The sequence below is a fragment of the Cervus elaphus genome, chromosome 18 (genome assembly GCF_910594005.1).
Source record: "Cervus elaphus chromosome 18, mCerEla1.1, whole genome shotgun sequence".
NCBI lineage: Eukaryota > Metazoa > Chordata > Mammalia > Artiodactyla > Cervidae > Cervus > Cervus elaphus.
In genome coordinates, this window is record NC_057832.1 from 69,718,861 (window position 1) to 69,736,345 (window position 17,485).

Genomic DNA, 17,485 nt, shown 5'->3' on the forward strand with positions numbered 1-17,485 from the left:
ATGTGGCTATTCCATATTGAGAAGTACTGTAAGTACCCAAAAAACAAAAACACAAAACAGACACTGATTTTCAGGATTTAGTGTGAAACAAGGCTGAAAATATCTCAACAAGTTTTAGGATATTGGTAACATGCTGAAATAATATTTTGCAGGTATATTGGGTTAAATAATTACTAAAATTAATCTCATCTGCTTTTTAAAGTTTTGACAGACTATTTAAAATTACATATATGGCTCATGATAGCTTTCTTTTGTCTTGTGTGTACTAGAAGGTTATTTTAGGGGTGGCTTACTTTTTTTTTTTCTCATTTATTTTTATTAGTTGCAGGCTAATTACTTTATAATATTGTAGTGGTTTTTTGCCATACATTGACATGAATCAGCCATGGGGGTGGCTTACTTTTGAAAATAGAATTTTTAATTAGAAATCTGTCTAGTCTATAAAAAGTTATTGATTCCTATATGTCATTGGCATCCTGCCATTTTACTGAACTTAAAAAAACATTAGTTTTAATAATTTTTCTTAGTCTCTTGAGTTTTCCACTTAGCTCTCCATATCAACTGCAAAAATGACAATTTTATCTTTTTCTTTCTAATAGTCATGCTTTTTACAATGTCTTTTTTTGTTATATTACATTGACTAAAATTTCCAGAACACTATTAAAATGTAATTGTGATAGTTAGCATTTTTCTCTTGTTCTTGACTTATTTAGTAATGCCTCTAGTATTTTATCATTATATATGGTTTTCATTGGCTTTTGGTTTTGGATTGGTATTCTTTATCATACTGAGGTAATACCTTTCCATGCCTAAATTAAGAACTTTTTGCTATTCTGAATGTTACTGACTTTAAACACTCTTTTAACATGCATGGAGACAGTTTTAATTATTTTTCTACTTGTAAATAACAACAGGATTAATTCTAGTCATACTGTCTATGGTGAGCCATCCTTCCATCCTTGTATTTCTGGAATATATCCTATCTGGATTCTGTTTTTCTTGTAATACATTGCTGAATTTAATTTACCCATACTTTATTAACACTTAAGACTTTTTGTATCAGTCTTCATAATAGAGATACATTTTGTTTCTTCTTCCTTGTCAGTTTTTAGTATCAGGTTTCTGCTAGTCTGAATGAATTGAAATATCTTCCTGCTTTTTATTGCTTGATCAGTTTAAATCCAAAGAAGTGACCCTTTACAATCTTGTGCATAAATTCATCTGGGGAATTCTTTGGGTGAATACCTTTAACTACTTTTTTGGTTTGTTCCATAGTTTATCAGTCAGATGTGCGTTTACTTCTATCCCATTTAATGCCTGTCTTGAGTTCTGCTTTGTCTAACCTTATATTGCTATACCTTAACATTTGTTGGTTTTATTTGCCTTTTAATTTTTAAAAATCTTTGTTCTAACAGCAAGAGACCCCTCTTCTCTTGCATCATTAAGCAAATATCTTGCCGTTTCTTTCATCAAGTAAAAAACAGCCTCCTCTTGATGCCATGTGTCTTTTGAGTTACTGATTCTCCCAGTTTTCTACTCCTTCTTATAGTGAAGCTCCTTAAGTAGAGTTACCGGGGTTTGACATTGTCATTTATTCTCTCCCTTTTTCCTCTTTGCCATTTATTCTTCCATTTTTCCTCTTTGCTTCCAAGACCTCTCACAATCTCTGGTTTTTATTCTACTCCAGTGGCCATTCTTTCTCCGTCCACTTCTTGGTTCTCCCCCTTGTCCTCTATCTGTAAAACAGTAATATGGTCCAGGCCTTAGTCCTTGGATTTCTTCTCTTCTCAGTCCACATCCCCTTCCTGAGTGATCTGAGCAGTTAGCTTCATGCCTTTAAATGCCATTATATGCTGACTTCTATCAAATTTACATCTCTGGTTCTGGTTTCTCTAGAGTCAAAGCTCTGGCTGTCTCTTTTCTTTTTCCCTCTCCCTTAAGGGTGCCTTAAATTTCACACATCTATGACAGGATGCCCAATCATACTCTTCTACATCTGTGCTTCTCTTACAGTTCCGTTCTCAGCTGCATTCTTCCCATTGCTCAGCCAAAAGACTGGGAGTCACCCTTCCTGGCTTGCCTTTATCTCTCACTTTCCCTTGTGGCTCAGCCAGTAAAGAATCTGCCTGCAATGTGGGAGACCTGGGTTTGATCCCTGGGTTGGGAAGATCCCCTGGAGAAAGGAAAGGTTACCCACTCCAGTATTCTGGTCTGGAGAATTCCATGGACTGTATAATCCATGGGGTCGCAAAGAGTCAGATACAACTGAGCGACTTTCACTTCTACATACAGTTGATTAATTTTTCAAACCATACCCAGAGAAGTCCAACTACTTCTTACCTTTCCTGCTGCTACCACCCTTATCTAGGACACTATCATGTTTCCTAGATGTTACTTTTCTGTTGATTTTTCTATGTCCATTCTTACTGCTCTTAAGTCAGCTTTCAGTTCACCAATCAGAATGATCTTTTAAGAAAAAAAGTCAGTCAAATCACATCAGTCTTGCTTAGAACTTTCCAGTGACTCATCTTCCCATTCACTGTGAAACCCAAAGTCCAGACAAGGCCTGGAAGGTGCCATAGTTTGATCCCAGCCCTCCCAGTTATCTTTCTGAACTCATCTACCTTTGTCTTGCTTGTTTTTTTTTTTTTTTTTTTTACATAGCCAGGTCCATCTCAGCCTCAATTAGGGCCTTTATACTCACCCTCTGCTTAGAATATGCAGCCCCTAATATCTGATTGGTCCAGTGCTTTGCCTTTTGTTTCCTACTATATCCCCAGAACCTCAAATAGTGCCTGGTACATAGTAAACACTCAAATATTTATTGAGTAAATAATGATATGTATTTTTGTAAAATGTCATACAGACTACCTGTATTTTTAATTTGTCTGAAGGTCTTTGTGTTTTAATAGAAAAATTCTGTCTATCTCCCAAGTGTTACAACTGCTGATATGTTTGGTTTTGTTTCTTTTTAACTGTTTCTGCTCTTTGTTAAGTTCAGCTATTCATTTTACCTTTTATTTTCTCTTCCTGTCTTTTGTAAATTTATCAAGTCTTCCCCCTCTTTATTATGGTTAACATTCCATAGTCACCATGTGTTACAGGCAGTGGGCTATAATAGTTGACACATTTTATTTCAGTTATACTTCAAAATAATTCTGTAATAAAGAATGATTATTATTCCTATTCGGCTGAAGCTTAAAGAGATTAATACTTTATGATTCACATAGTGTAATTTGTGACAGCTGAGCCTCACACCCAGGTTGGTTTGTCTGAAACCAAAATCCTTTCTCTTATTCATTGTATTTCTTTTAAATATAATTATGCTTTTAAATTCTGAAAGACATAATTGTAAAATTGATATTTCTATGTTATTGTTAGGAATGAAACTATACATTTTCTTTTCTTGTAAAATAGGAGATATTTGAAAGTGAAGTGAAAGTGAAAGTCATGTCTGACTCTTTGTGACCCCATGGACTGTACAATCCATGGAATTCCCCAGGCCAGAGTATTGGAGATATTTATTATGTGATTATTTCCTTGTAGTGCCCCTCCCTCAACCTCTAGTTTTGGTTTAAATAATCTGGGACTTAAAATCCAGCTTCTTATTCATGTATCTTCTTCATCTTCTCTTTAAACTCTTTTTCTTAATGTAAGGATCAGAAATCTATCAACTGAAATGATTTAAATTTAATTCTAGTCCTATTCATTTCATTGTTTAATGTTCACTTCTGTTGTACTCATTACTGAAATTGTGTTCAGACTCTTCTCAGCTGTTGATAAATGTTGAATAATTGGTTGAGGAAGGATATATGGGTTATTCTCTTTATTAGTTCCTATATATCTGAGAGGATCTGTTGCCATTATTATAAACCTGACTAGGGTCACAGTTTTTCTCCTCAGAACTCTTCAACCTTTCCTTGTTGTCTAGTTTTTAAATACTATAGATAGGGTAAAAGCTGATGCTAAACCACTGTCTTTCCATTGTGGGACAGTTGCCTTTTTTTTCTGTCTGATAAAATATGCTTTTAGAAAGTTTTCTTTGAAATTCGGAAATTGTACCAGTATTTGTTTAACTGTAAATTTTTTTTCATTTGTATTTACAATACAATTGAGCCCTTCAATTTGAAAAATCAAGTTGTTGCTCATCTCAAGAAAATTTTTTTTCTCCTCTTCTGGCTTCTAATCTGTCTGCTCTATTCAGACATACTAAAATTCCTATTTATATAGGTTACATCAATTCCCTACTTCTTATCTATTGTTTAGTAATTTTTATCTTTTTAACTGTTTACTCTGATACTGGAAGGATTTCTTATATGAATCTTCTAATTTGTTGAGTCTGTTTTCCACGGCATCAGGTATTCTGTTTGCTCTCCTTATTAAGTTCTTTTAAAATGTGGTAATTACTATATTGTCATTTTTCAAGTATACTTTTACATTTCCAAACTGTTTCCTTTTCATGTCTGCAAGTTCCTGCTTTATCAATACAGGGTGTTCTTAAATCTCACTAAAAACTTGAACGTACAGTTAGAGACTTAAAATACTTCTCCCTGTTTCTTGGAACAAGGCAGTTTCAAAAGAGATTGCTTGTTACGTTTTTTAAAATTAGTTTTCTTCTTTTGGATTGCAGAGTATTTTTGTAATGTCCACTTATCTTTCTCTAGCTCATGTATAGAATGGAGTGTCTGTTTAGTGTTAGGAGCTGAGATTAATTGTGAATAAAACCATGTGGATCTATAAAATCTTTCAGGTGCAGACTGAAAAAGGGGTAATAATTTAAATTTATTGTGACTGTGTCCATGTGGAAATATAATTATTCTGTTTGGGTTAGGAAGTTGTTACAGGTAGGAGGAGATAGCCTTGGAAAAGGGAGTTTTAACTTTACATTAACTTTGATCAAGTTACCCTGTCTGCCTCAGCAGCTAGAAATCAGCAGCTCCCACTCCATGCCCAAAAAAGCCACCTCATGGCCTTTTTCCAGAGCCCATGGTGGTCACTGGCCCCGCACCTTTTAGTGTACCAAAGCCACGGTGTGCAGCTGAGAGAGTGCTGCTGTGGGATTCCTTCCTCAAAGCCTCCAGCAGAGTGAGAATCTGCTTTTCATCAGCTGCTCAAAGACCTGCCTCTGTCATTGAACTCTGATGGTCCAAGGTGGGGTTTAGGTTAAGCTCTGACAGAGGGCTTTTCATTTCTTCCCCACTGCACCCTCACTGCCCCCAGGTACCCTTCTCCTCCGTATCAAGCAATGAACCCAAGCTGTTTGATGCTGCCTCCACTTCCTTCCCTGTGACTAAAATGTCAGTTTGCAGCTGGCACTCTTAATTTCCTGAACCCCACCTTGTTTTCTCAGTCATGTCAGTGGGGCAGAGAATGAAATACATAGGCTTATCTCACCTTAGTGGTTCAGGATTCACACTGAGCGTCTCTGTAAAATATGTTCAAAACTCCCTGGCATTGAACAAAACTTTCAAACACATGAAATTTGGACACAAGCCCAATGGGAATCAGGTCCTTTTGCTCAGAGCTCAAATACTCTCTATTAGTTTAGCAAAAGAAGAAAACTTTTGGAAACAGGGTTGCAAATTTGATATTCTGAAAGTTTATAGTTTTATCTATATCAGGCAATGGAGCATCAGTTATTTTTTGGCAGATCTGCTGAAGAGGTTCACAGGAAATAAGGACTTCTGGTGCCAAAAAGAAAGTAGAGTTGGTTCTAACATAGCTCTGAGCTGGCTTGTGGAGTTTCTGAGGCAGTAAAGTTTTCATAAAGAGCTGTGTGGGGTAAGTGGGGCCCATCTCTAATATGTTAAATAGCTTAGAGCAGGGGTTGGAAAACTCTTGTTGTCTACCACCTGTTTGGTATAGCCCTCAAGATAAGAATGATCTTTACATTTTAAATGGTTGAAAAAGTTATAAAAATAACATTTTGTGACATGTAATAATATAAAATTAAAATTGATTGTGTATACATTTTTATTAAAGGACAATCACGTTTTTCAATTTATGTATATGTGGTTGCTTTCGGGCTACAATGACAGACAGAGCTGAGTATATCTGACAGAGATCCTAAGGCCTACAAAGCTTAAAATGTTTCCCATCTGGCCTTTACAGAGAAAATTTGCTGATCCCAGGCTTAGAGCTTTAAGGGCCTGTGGAAATGATGGCAGCGAGGAAAACTCCTACCCAGAAATTTTACCTTCTTAGGATGATATTTAAAATGAAGAAACTCATAATTTCATTATGAGGCCCATGTGGTGATGCTAATTGACAAAGCTGGTGAGATCTGATCTCTGCCAATACTTTATCCTTCCTGTCTTTACAGTGGTAGTTTTTGAGACATGTTCTTAGGATCATTTTAGTACCTGTAGTTCAAGCCAGAAGAAAGACAGCAAAGCAGGATGACAAAGTAACAACCTGGAGATGCATACTTTTAAAAATTATCTATAAATTTTAATTATCTATGATACTTTTATATATCTTCTGTCTTGTGCCTCATAAATTATGAATAATTGAAAAATAGGTTGTAATTTTTTTTTCTCTTTCAGAGTACTAGAAACTTGTAGGGCCTTTAGAAAACAGTATAAAAGGCATTTGGGAAAGTAAGTGTTAGAAAAGCTTCTAAAACATAATCCAGTTTATTATTAAGGAAGTAGAAAATACTTTTCCCAATGTTTCCCAAACTTGCATTATAAAATGGAAAAATAATGATATTTTAAATGTGTAAAAATCCAGTGCTCAAACTTTAAATAAGTCAAATGTGAGTCTCCACCTCTCAGAATCCTCCTCTCCCCAGACAGACTCTGTTCTCATTTGAAGGGTATGTGTGTATGTGTACCTACATGTACCTTAAAGGTAAAATCCTACTTGAGTTCATACTAATCCTTCCCACTTCTGCTCAGAATGATAAGGTTTTTACTGAACCCCTCTGACCTTACACCTACATCTCTTCTCATTCATGCTGAGCCTCTAGCTCTGTGACACCAGGAATTATGAGAGAATATTCTGTCACTGCTCCTGTGCTTTATCCCACAGCATGTAGAAGTATAGCAATCTTAGAACATGTATGTCAAGTTATCTCCAACAATGTGACAACTAGAAATAGTTAAAAATCTTTTTATGGCTATTTTTGTCCTTAGTGTAGATTCTACTAGAGTGTATTTGTTTTTTTTTTTTTTGCCTTTGAATACGCCATGTGCTCTAAATTTGTCTTGAAATCATGTAAATCATTTATTAAATAACCATATAAGAAAATTATGCTTTTTTAAATTCCAAAAAATAAAAAATACAATAAAACATTAACTTAAATGTGTATCATTAGGTTGGTGGTATGACTACCAAAACAAAAACATACAAAACAAAAACACTCTAGTAGAATCTACACTAAAGACAAAAAGAACCACAGAAAGATTTTTAACTATTTTTAGTTTCCCTATCATTATACCAGTGAGGCAAGTGGGACCTAGAGTGATCTGCCAGATCAAACAATTCGTCAGTAGAAGACTTGGGGTTAGAACTCAGGGTTCTTTGCAACGAGTCCTGGACTTTCTCAAAATGACTCTTTAAAAAATTTACTTCTATTTATATATTTGTAGGTTCATAAATTGTTAGAGCCATAATAGATCTTAGAGATCATCTATCCAGCCCACCATTTCCCTGCTATACCTTCATTAAATGGGAGAAAGCAGAGACCAGACTCAGATAAGGAATCTGACTACACAGCTTCTTATTAAAGAAACTTCTTTTTCATCATCTCCAATGAAGACAGAGTTAGTGTAAGAGACTGTATGTATAAAATGAAAGTTATTTTGTTTGGTAGCCAGGTTAAGGCCTGCTTTTAAATAAAATCTATTAGTGTAATAAATTGAAATAGTCTGATGACAATAACCACAAAAAAGAAGAGATGACATTTAACAGAATGACAAGTAGTTACAACAAAACTTTTTTAACTAGCAATCTATGTTCCTGCATTTAAAATGTTGCTCATTTATTCACAGCTTCTAAGAGGAAACATTTATATTACAAAACAGTGTCAAACAAACCAGTGAATTTGATAGAGTACCAAAGTTATTCACAGTTGATTCATGGTCGTAATTTATTCTTTTTTTCTTGCTTGTGTCTTTCTATCTGTAAGAAGGATATTTGTTCCCTACCTCACAATTAACTAAAGTTTATTTTTAGAGGCTGCATAATCTGTACTTTGGTTGGGACCTTTGTTCTAGTCACAAAGGTTAGACTTAGGGAACTATTTTTTCCCCAACAGTGGTACAGTTTACTTAAGTTGCTAATAATGATATAAAACCAGAAACACAGATTACTATTGAAAAGAAAAATTAGTAAGATTAAGTCAAATACAAAAATCTGAAAGAGCTTTTAAAAAGATTAGAGTTACTTTGTTTTTCCAAAGTACATTGTGTGTATTTCTATTCTCAAATTAAAATTAATGATTTATAATACATCTCCAATTATATTATCTAAAGTTTTCATTTATTAAGTAGTTTGTGGAAGCAACAAATATTGATATATTATCTAATGGTAATTTATAACATTATCTGCATAAATCTTTAGAAAAATATTGTGACAAGAAGTTATTTATAAAGGCTCAGTAAGACATGATATAAACATGAGAAAACTGATGAGCAAGGATAACTTTAAATATTCTGTTTCCTATAAATTAGATTTGATTTTAATAAACCTGACATTTTATCCCTGAATGCAGCTTTTTTCCAGGTCTATATTTAGAAAGAGAGAAAGTTAGAATGTAAATTGAAATAACATTTAATTTTTACTTAATTTTCTCTGTGACATATATATTATGCTGCTGCTGCTGCTGCTAAGTCGCTTCAGTCGTGTCCAACTCGTGCGACCCCATATATATTATAGGATGGTTTAAATGAAGAATAGCATGTTATAGCAACTAGAAGTCTCAATTTAATTTAAAATGATTATGATTATGTAGCCAGCTTTAGGAATATGATTTTGATACTTAATAGTAACTTAATTTTGTTACCTATAAACATTACTGAGCACTTATTATATGCCAAATGCCAATATAAACTCTGTGTGTTTAACTCATTCAATATTTTTTTTAAGTCATATTATTTTGTTTATTCTTTGAGTTCAGTCTAGTATTGATTTAATTAAATATACCAAATCCTCCACATCTCTGTTACAACCAACACAACAATTACAACCAACACAACAATTACAAAAGATAATTGGTGAGAAGTTTCCAGTGAACAGAAAATTAATTACTTGCACTACTTAACAAAAGTGAAATGAGTAACAAGGATGACTAATGTCTAAAGCCTGTATCACGTAATCCTAGTGAGATTTTTAAAAAATTTTTTAATTGAAGGATAATTGCTTTACAGAATTTTGTGGTTTTCTGTCATACATCAATAAGAATCAGCCATAGGCACACCATGTCCCCTCCCTCCCAGACCTCCCTCCCATTAGAATTAATAATAATTCTAAGACCTAATATCCTCATGTTGCAGATAACAAAACTGAGGCACAGAGAAGTGAAATGATTTGCCCAAAGGCACACAAAACAAGTGGCAGGACTAGGATTTGAGCTAAGCAGGTTCCAGTAACTACTACACTAGGGTGGTGGTTCTCCAAGTGTGACTTCCGTATCAGCAGCATCAGTGTTACCTGAAAACACACTGGAAATCATACTTTGGACTTACTAAATCAAAAACTCGAGGGTGGGGTCCAAAAATCTGTGTTTTGGCCAGCCCTCTGAGCAATTCTGATGAACACTGTCTTAGTCTGGTTGGGCTACTATAACAAAAATGCCATAGACTGTGAGTGATTTAAACAACAGACATTTATTTCTCACAGTTGGGGAGTCTAAGATCAATGAGCTGGCAGATTTCAGTTTTTCATGAGGACCTGCTTTCTGGTTCATAGACAGCTATCTTCTCACTGTGTCCTCACACGGCTGAGGAAAAGAAAGCTAAAGCAAATTCTCTTCTTACAAGGGTACTAATCCCATCATGAGGGCTTCACCCTTAAGACCTAATTGTCTACTAAAGAATGCACATCCTAAAATCATCACAATGGGGATTAAGATTTCAACAAGAATTTGGGGGACACAAACAGTTCATAAAACACTAAAGTTTGAGAACCACTGCCTAGATAAAGCATTGTTTTCTCCCTCAATCAGAGGCCAACAGTGTAGTGGTAGAGATGATCATGCAAACACATAATTGCCATCCATCTAGTAAATGCATTTAAAGAGGAATATATTAGGTACAGCAGTGGTGCAAAGGAGAGTGTGAAGGAAAAGGGAAGATTTGCATTTTGAGCATTAAGAAATTTGTACTGAAGTTTCAGAGATAGAGGAAGGGCAGTCAACTCACAATACTGATGAGAGTATGTTGGTTTTGCTTATCTGGAGTTTGAACAAATAGTTCAGATGACTTCTAGTATTTCTGGAGCATTTTTGCAGAATCAACTTATAACTGCAGTTATCCTATTATCTTGCCCACCTTCTGGCTATGATTGTGTCCTTCACATGTATATTATTCTTGGAATTGATGCTTACCTATTAGTCAGAAGAGAGCTCTTAAAGATACCTAAGATAATGATGTATTCTTTTTGCCTGGAAAAATAAGTTAGTGTTAGATATTGAAAAGTCAACCTTCAATAATGTTACCCAGTTTATTTATCTATTAAAATCCAAAGTAACTACTGTCTCTTGCTTTGGGATATAACAGAACTGAGCATTACAAGGCACTGTCCTAGCTTGTAATACCTAAATCACTTAACTCATTAAATGAGTCATCCCTTATTTTCCAGAGCACAGTAGTCTAGAAATCCTCACAATAGTCTTCCAGGCTAAACAAATTCTTTGCACTTTTCATCCTACTGGAAACAGGGATTAGACATAAAGTAAACAACATGGGCTGTCTATTCTTTGTAACATCTTCGAAGAGATGGCCCTGATTTGCACCACTGTTTTCAATCACTTAAAAGGCAATAATTTAATTATGCCATCCTTTATATAAGAACTGCCATTGCTTTCAGTTCACTTCCAGGCCTGACACAAATAAATCACTTCAATAAAATCCTTTTTTTCCTCCCTCTTAGAGATGAGAATAAGTAATGCTACCAGTGATTTTCCAAGGAAAAAATGAATATAATATACTTCTTATAGAGAAGCAAAATATTTCACAAAGCCATGATTTATTATATTATTTAAACAGTTTTTCTTGGGTGTATGTGAAAAAGGTTTAAATGATTTTATATTAGGGCATTTTTAGAGAGGCAGATACTACACTCTGCTTTTGAACTTAAATGCTGAGAGAGAACAGTCTAAATGCCTAGGATGGGCAGTAGAATACACTTTAGAAATACATCATCCATGATTTCAGCCCACTGATGGTCAAGCCTTTATAACTTTACAAAGAGAAGCTGTCTTTCAGGGTATCTGAAGCAAGTTCTTTTCTCATGTGAAAATAACTAATTCTTTCCTAAATTCATTTTAAATAGTAACAGTATGACACATGGCTTAGATTAAAAGCTTGAATTAGATTAATCAGATTTACCAGCTTGAATATTATAGCTGTCATTTTATTAAAGTTTGTGCATCTCAATTGACTTTTTTCTTAATGACCCAAGTTACCCAGAAAGACAGTCATGCTCTAATATTATAGTGAATTAAGACCTTGAGTAAGTGACTCAGCAATTATCATATACTCTATGCACTTACTGGTTTTATTAGTAAACACGGAGTATTTGTATGACTAATGATATTTTGAACTATGGGCCAGTATTTCATCAGATGTTCAATTAATGCCGTTCATATCAGGTGAGTGTTTTGTGTTCATTAACTGATAAAGTCACAGGGCTGCAGCTCCTTGTGGTAAATTCATTGTTATATTTTTTTTAAACATCATTTAAACTCTATATTCCTATGGTTATGTTTTATAGCTCCTTGTTCACATTTGCCCCTAATTTTGTAGAATTTTGGGGGACTGTCCATATCCTGTCCTATTTGTTTCTTTGTATTTATAAGAAACAAATTCAAAGTTTCTCATATTTGTATGCTTGAGGTCATGTTTCTGAGGCGTCTACAATGAAATGTGTATGTTTTGAATGTTGTCTGCCTCTGAAGTGGTGGTTTTTTTGAGAAAATGGTTTTCAGTTCAGTTCAGTTGCTCAGTCGTGTCCGACTCTGTGACCCCATGAATCGCAGCACGCCAGGCCTCCCTGTCCATCACCGACTCCCGGAGTTTACTCAAACTCATGTCCATCGAATCGGTGATGCCATCCAGCCATCTCATCTTCTGTTGTCCCCTTCTCCTCCTGCCCCCAATCCCTCCCAGCATCAGGGTCTTTTCCAATGAGTCAACTCTTCGCATAAAAATGGGTTTTACTGACTAGTAAATCATTTTTAAGACTCCTCTCCTCTGATTACTTAACTTTTTGGTTTACTCACCATGTGTCATTCTCTAACCTAGGGAAAGTGTGGAGAGCCTGATTCAAAAGCATTCCTATGCCCGCTCACCCATCCGTACCTATGGAGGAGAAGAGGATGTGCTGGGGGATGAGGTTCAGACAACACAAAATCGAGGTAAGACTGCTTCCAGGCTATGCAACTGCTAGGAGCAAGAGTGCCCAATGGAGAACAAAGACAGGGAGGTGATGAGACTTCTAGTCCTCAGAAGAGAGATGGCCCCAAGGTATTTCAGGAGCCTCTTCAGGAAGGGATAGCCTGAGGCTGATCATTATTTTGCCTTTACCTCTTAAGTGATTATGCTGCCTGAAGCTTTCCTGTGGCTTGTTTTCCAGTTAAAGGACACTGAGCCTCTGAGTCAGGGCTTAGGAGTTATTTCTCTGTTGCTGCTGCTGCTAAGTCACTTTAGTCATGTCTGACTCTGTGCGCCCACTAGGCTCCTCTGTCCCTGGGATTCTCCAGGCAAGAATACTGGAGTGGGTTGCCATTTCCTTTTCCAATGCATGAAAGTGAAAAGTGAAAGTGAAGTCGCTCAGTTGTATCCGACTCTTCATGAACCTATGGACTGCAGCCTACCAGGCTCCTCTGTCCATGGGATTTTCCAGGCAATAGTACTGGAGTGGGATGCCATTGCTTTCTCCGATTTCTCTGTTACCTACTACCAAAGAACTAGTGGATTTGAGGGGTAGTTTCTTAGTCTTTCTGAATCTGTTTTACAATCTGAAAATCAGGGAATATATCTGTTTTACTTCTATCAGGAATATCTTATTAGGATCAATAATTAGAATGGAAAATATTTGAAAAATGAAGGTTCTCCTAGTGGAGCGTATTGTGTGGAGGTGGTGGCCTGGGTGGTGAGAGTCCGGGAGTATTAAAAAGTTCCTCTGTGCAGATGTTAAGGGAGGAGCCCTTTGCATCTGAGAGTTCAGACAAAAGAGACTAGAGGGTGCCTAGGCACAGGGATGTTTGTATAGGGAGAGTCTTATATGGACATATTTTTATGTCCATGATAAGTAATAGCATAAACAGACAGAATGTATGACATCTCTTGTAAATAAATCCAAATGAGCTAGTAGTAATTATGCAGTTGGAAAATTCACTGTCAACCTTTGTTTAAACTTCTGGATAGATATTGTGATATAAGAAAAACTTACTCTTGCAACTTGTTAATTAGCTAATAAAAAATTATGGAAACTAAGCTGTCATTCCTCATAGTCTGTAATGATGTGCATGTGTGCTCAGGCTTTGAATGTCTGTTAGTCCCTCAGTCATGTCCGACTCTTTGTGACCCCATGGATTACATACAGCCCATCAGGCTCCTCTGTCCATGGGATTTTCCAGGCAAGAATACTGGAGTGGGTTGCCATTTCCTATTCCAGGGCATCTTCCCAACCCAGGGATCAAACCCACATTTCTTGTATCTCCTACACTGGCAGGCAGATTCTTTATCACTGCATCACCTGGAAGTCCCCCTACAATATACTAAGTATATGATAATACAGTATGCACGTATATATTATATTGTGACAATTTGTTATTTTCTATTGATGTGGCTTCTAATCTTGCTCAGTACTATGCTATTTTCATAAACACAGTATTTTGTTTTTAAAACATGATAATGTGTTTTTATATCTGGTAGGGAAAATCTATCCTTGTTACAATTAAAAATATCTTAATATTCTAAACATTATTTGTCCTGATAATTTTGCAAATTGAGTTGAACGTGGAAAAACGTTTGGCATTTCATTGGCTTTGAAAGTTAAGGTGTTAGTCACACAGTTGTGTTTGACTCTTTGTGATCCTATGGACTGTAACCCACCAGGCTCCTCTGTCCATGGAATTCTCCAGGCAAGAATACTGGAGTGGGTTGCCATTTCCTTCTCCAGGGGATCTTCCAACCCAGGGATTGAACTCAGGTCACCTGCATTACTGACAAATTCTTTACCATCTAGCCACCAGGGAAGCCATTCATTGGCTTTATACTAAACCAATAAATTAATTTGGGAATAAATGAATTTTAAAGAGACATTTTATTTTTCATCCCAGAATATGGCATGTGTCTCCAATTATTAAAACCTTTCCTTCCATCTTAAAGTAGAGTTGTGTGAAAAACTTGAAGTAAGTATCATGCATTTTTTAGAGTCATTTCTAAGTATTTATTGTTTATTTTTGGTAGTGTTTATTATTCCCACATTTCAACTTCTGGGTATAGCTGGCACATTAAAATATGTTTGATTTTTGTGTATCTGTCTTAAATATAATCAACATAGTAAATATTCTCATTATTTCAAAAAGAAAAGGGTTATAGAAGCTAAAAAAAAAAATTAAAGAAGAAAAGAAAAGCACTCTTGTGGGTTTTCACAATGGCTTTGGCAACCAGGTAGCTTTGTTGAGGCTTATCTGTCCAGCCTTACTTATGGGGATGCTGGAGGTTACGACAGTGATCAGCTATTTGGAACTTCTTTAAAGGGAATCAGGTCATTATCTTAAGGCAGGGTGCTAGCACTGTAGCCACTCTTAGAGAGTATGCAGGGAATCTAATGAGTAGGTCTTTTTCTATTTATCAAATTCTCTCTTCCATATATGCTATAAATGATATCCTCTTGTGTGGAAAGGTAGAGATGCCTCCTGATTGAACTGTTTCTCTTTAAAACTGTAGATCTATATCTATATATATTTTTTTAAATTGACGCTTACAGATAATGTAATTCTTGATTAGCATGTTGAAGTAGAGTTTCTCGTCTAATGAGTTTTTTTTTTTTCCTTTCAGGATCAGCCTTTACAACATCTGATAATTTGTCTCTTAGCTCCTGGGTATCGTCTTCATCCAGTTTTCCTGCATTTCAGCACCCACAGTCCCTGACTGCTCTCGGCACCAGCACGGCATCCATAGCAACACCCATTCCTCACCCCATACAGGGCTCTCTGCCACCATATAGCCGACTTGGGATGCCTCTGACCCCATCAGCCATTGCCAGCTCCATGCAGGGGAGTGGCCCAACATTCCCCTCATTCCACATGCCCCGGTATCATCACTACTTTCAGCAGGGGCCATATGCTGCTATCCAAGGACTGCGCCATTCTTCTGCTGTGATGACGCCATTTGTATGACTCTTCTAAGCATAGGAGAGTCCAGATCCAGAATGTGCAGATGGGTATGGAAATATAGGACAGGGTTGGGGGGGTGGGATGTGGGATGTTGGAGCAGGGGCTCTCCAGGAGACATGGGACCTATGAAAGAGGAGAGCTGGACTCAACAATAAAACCTACCACTGAGGGAAAGCACCATGGACCAGGCTTCATCTGTAGCTGGGGGACAGCTTTTGAGTTTGAGAGAGAATCAGTGTAAAGTTCTTAGCCAGCCTAAGTCCTGGAACTAAAAGGATTATCAATTTACCCAGAAAGTTTAATAATACAAGGCAGATGAATCTTAAGGTGCATTATTCCTAGTGGTTAAAAATGCTGTGTCAATGCAGTAATGTATAAAGTCAACATGTATAGGTTTTCTTTCCAGTTTCCACAGGTTAAAAGAATCTTCAAAGAGGCAATACTGTATAACATACTGACCATAATGCATAATGACTAACTTAAGTCCCATTCTGTCTGTGGAAATGAGAGCCAATAGAGAAATATTTATAGTGCTGTAGCTCAAGCATGTTTAGTTTTCCTTTGTGTTAGTTTGCTGGAGAAGGAGCTGAGATAATAATGCTAATGCATCCTATTTTGTGGATGAGTAGGTGGTAATGAGTTCACAAAGTTCTTTCTATAATATTGAAGGGCCAGTACCTGACAAGTTCTTTTTCACAGTCTTGTCTTCTTTCTTCCTAATTCTGTTTCTTGCAATTATTTGCCATTTATGTAGGAAAAATTTTCCATATACAATTGTGAAATAAGAGGCTCTATATGTTACATTGTAAAACTGAGGTTTTCTTTTTCTAGATTGCATTGCAAATACACTGCTTACTTATTCACTGAGGGACACTCTAAAGTCTCTACACCTTGACATGTGAGACCTTCTTTCACTTAACAGCTATAATAAAAAGATGGTTGCCCTATTCTGAAAGGAATTTCTCTGCCATGAGTACCAAAGTCCCCTTCATTTTTACTTCAGCTTTGAGAGACCTTTGTTTGTTGTTGTTTAGTCACGAAGTTGTATCCGACTCTTTTGTGACCCCATAGGCTGTACCCTGCCAGGCTCCTCTGTCCATGGGATTTTCCAGGCAAGAATACTGGAGTGGGTTGTCATTTCCTTCTCCAGGGCATCTTCCCAACCCAGGGATTGAACCCGCATCTCCTGCATTGCAGGCAGATTCTTTTCCACTGAGCCACGAGGGAAGCCCCTTGGAAGACCTTATGGATGTTAAAATGCACCAGATCAAATTCTCATTTTCAGTAAATCTGCTTTGTGGTTTGATCAGCCACTGCCACTGACTGACAAGGTTTATGAATGACCATCCTCAATGCCCATGTAGCCACTACTTAATCACTTAACCCGTGGTCATGAATAGTTATATGTTCATATATCTGATTGGTTCTTTTTTCTCACTGTGTTACATTCAGTGACTCAATCATTCTTCTAGGTCCATAATATGAAATTGCATGTTAACACAATGATACCCTGACTGAAATGTTAAAAGTCCTTATAAGTAAATCTGAAGAATTTATTCACTTTATTGTCAACTCTTGCTATCTTAAGCCTTATTTTGATATTTATAATAGTTTAACTATATCATAGTTATGTTTGTATTATTTTTGAGCCATATATATGTAGGCATTTACAATCAGGGTAGTATATTTGGCATTTTGCAACAGTTCATTTCCCTAATAACAGAGGTTTAATGAAGTTTGTAGTCCTTCAGCTGTAGATATAATGCACTCTAGATACAGGATTTAACCTGTCTTCTTCACAAAGCTCCCCAATACTCTTTTTTTTAATGTAATATCCATTCTACTTTGTTCTAACTATGAAAGTACTGAATCTGTTCGAAGAGATGGGAAATCTTGCTGCTGAGAGTAGAGGTG

At 36.2% G+C, this 17,485-nt stretch overlaps 1 protein-coding gene across 2 annotated transcripts in view; it reads left to right on the forward strand.

Moving 5' to 3' along the window:
- TBX20 (T-box transcription factor 20) overlaps positions 1-16,093 on the forward strand; it is a 45,723-nt gene extending 29,630 nt beyond the window's left edge. For both annotated transcript variants that reach the window (XM_043873436.1, XM_043873437.1), the window contains 2 exons: positions 12,468-12,580; positions 15,234-16,093. In XM_043873436.1, coding sequence (XP_043729371.1) covers positions 12,468-12,580; positions 15,234-15,574 — 454 coding nt within the window. In that variant the 3' untranslated portion in view covers positions 15,575-16,093. The remainder of the gene's footprint in view (positions 1-12,467; positions 12,581-15,233) is intronic.
- Positions 16,094-17,485: the final 1,392 nt, after the last annotated feature.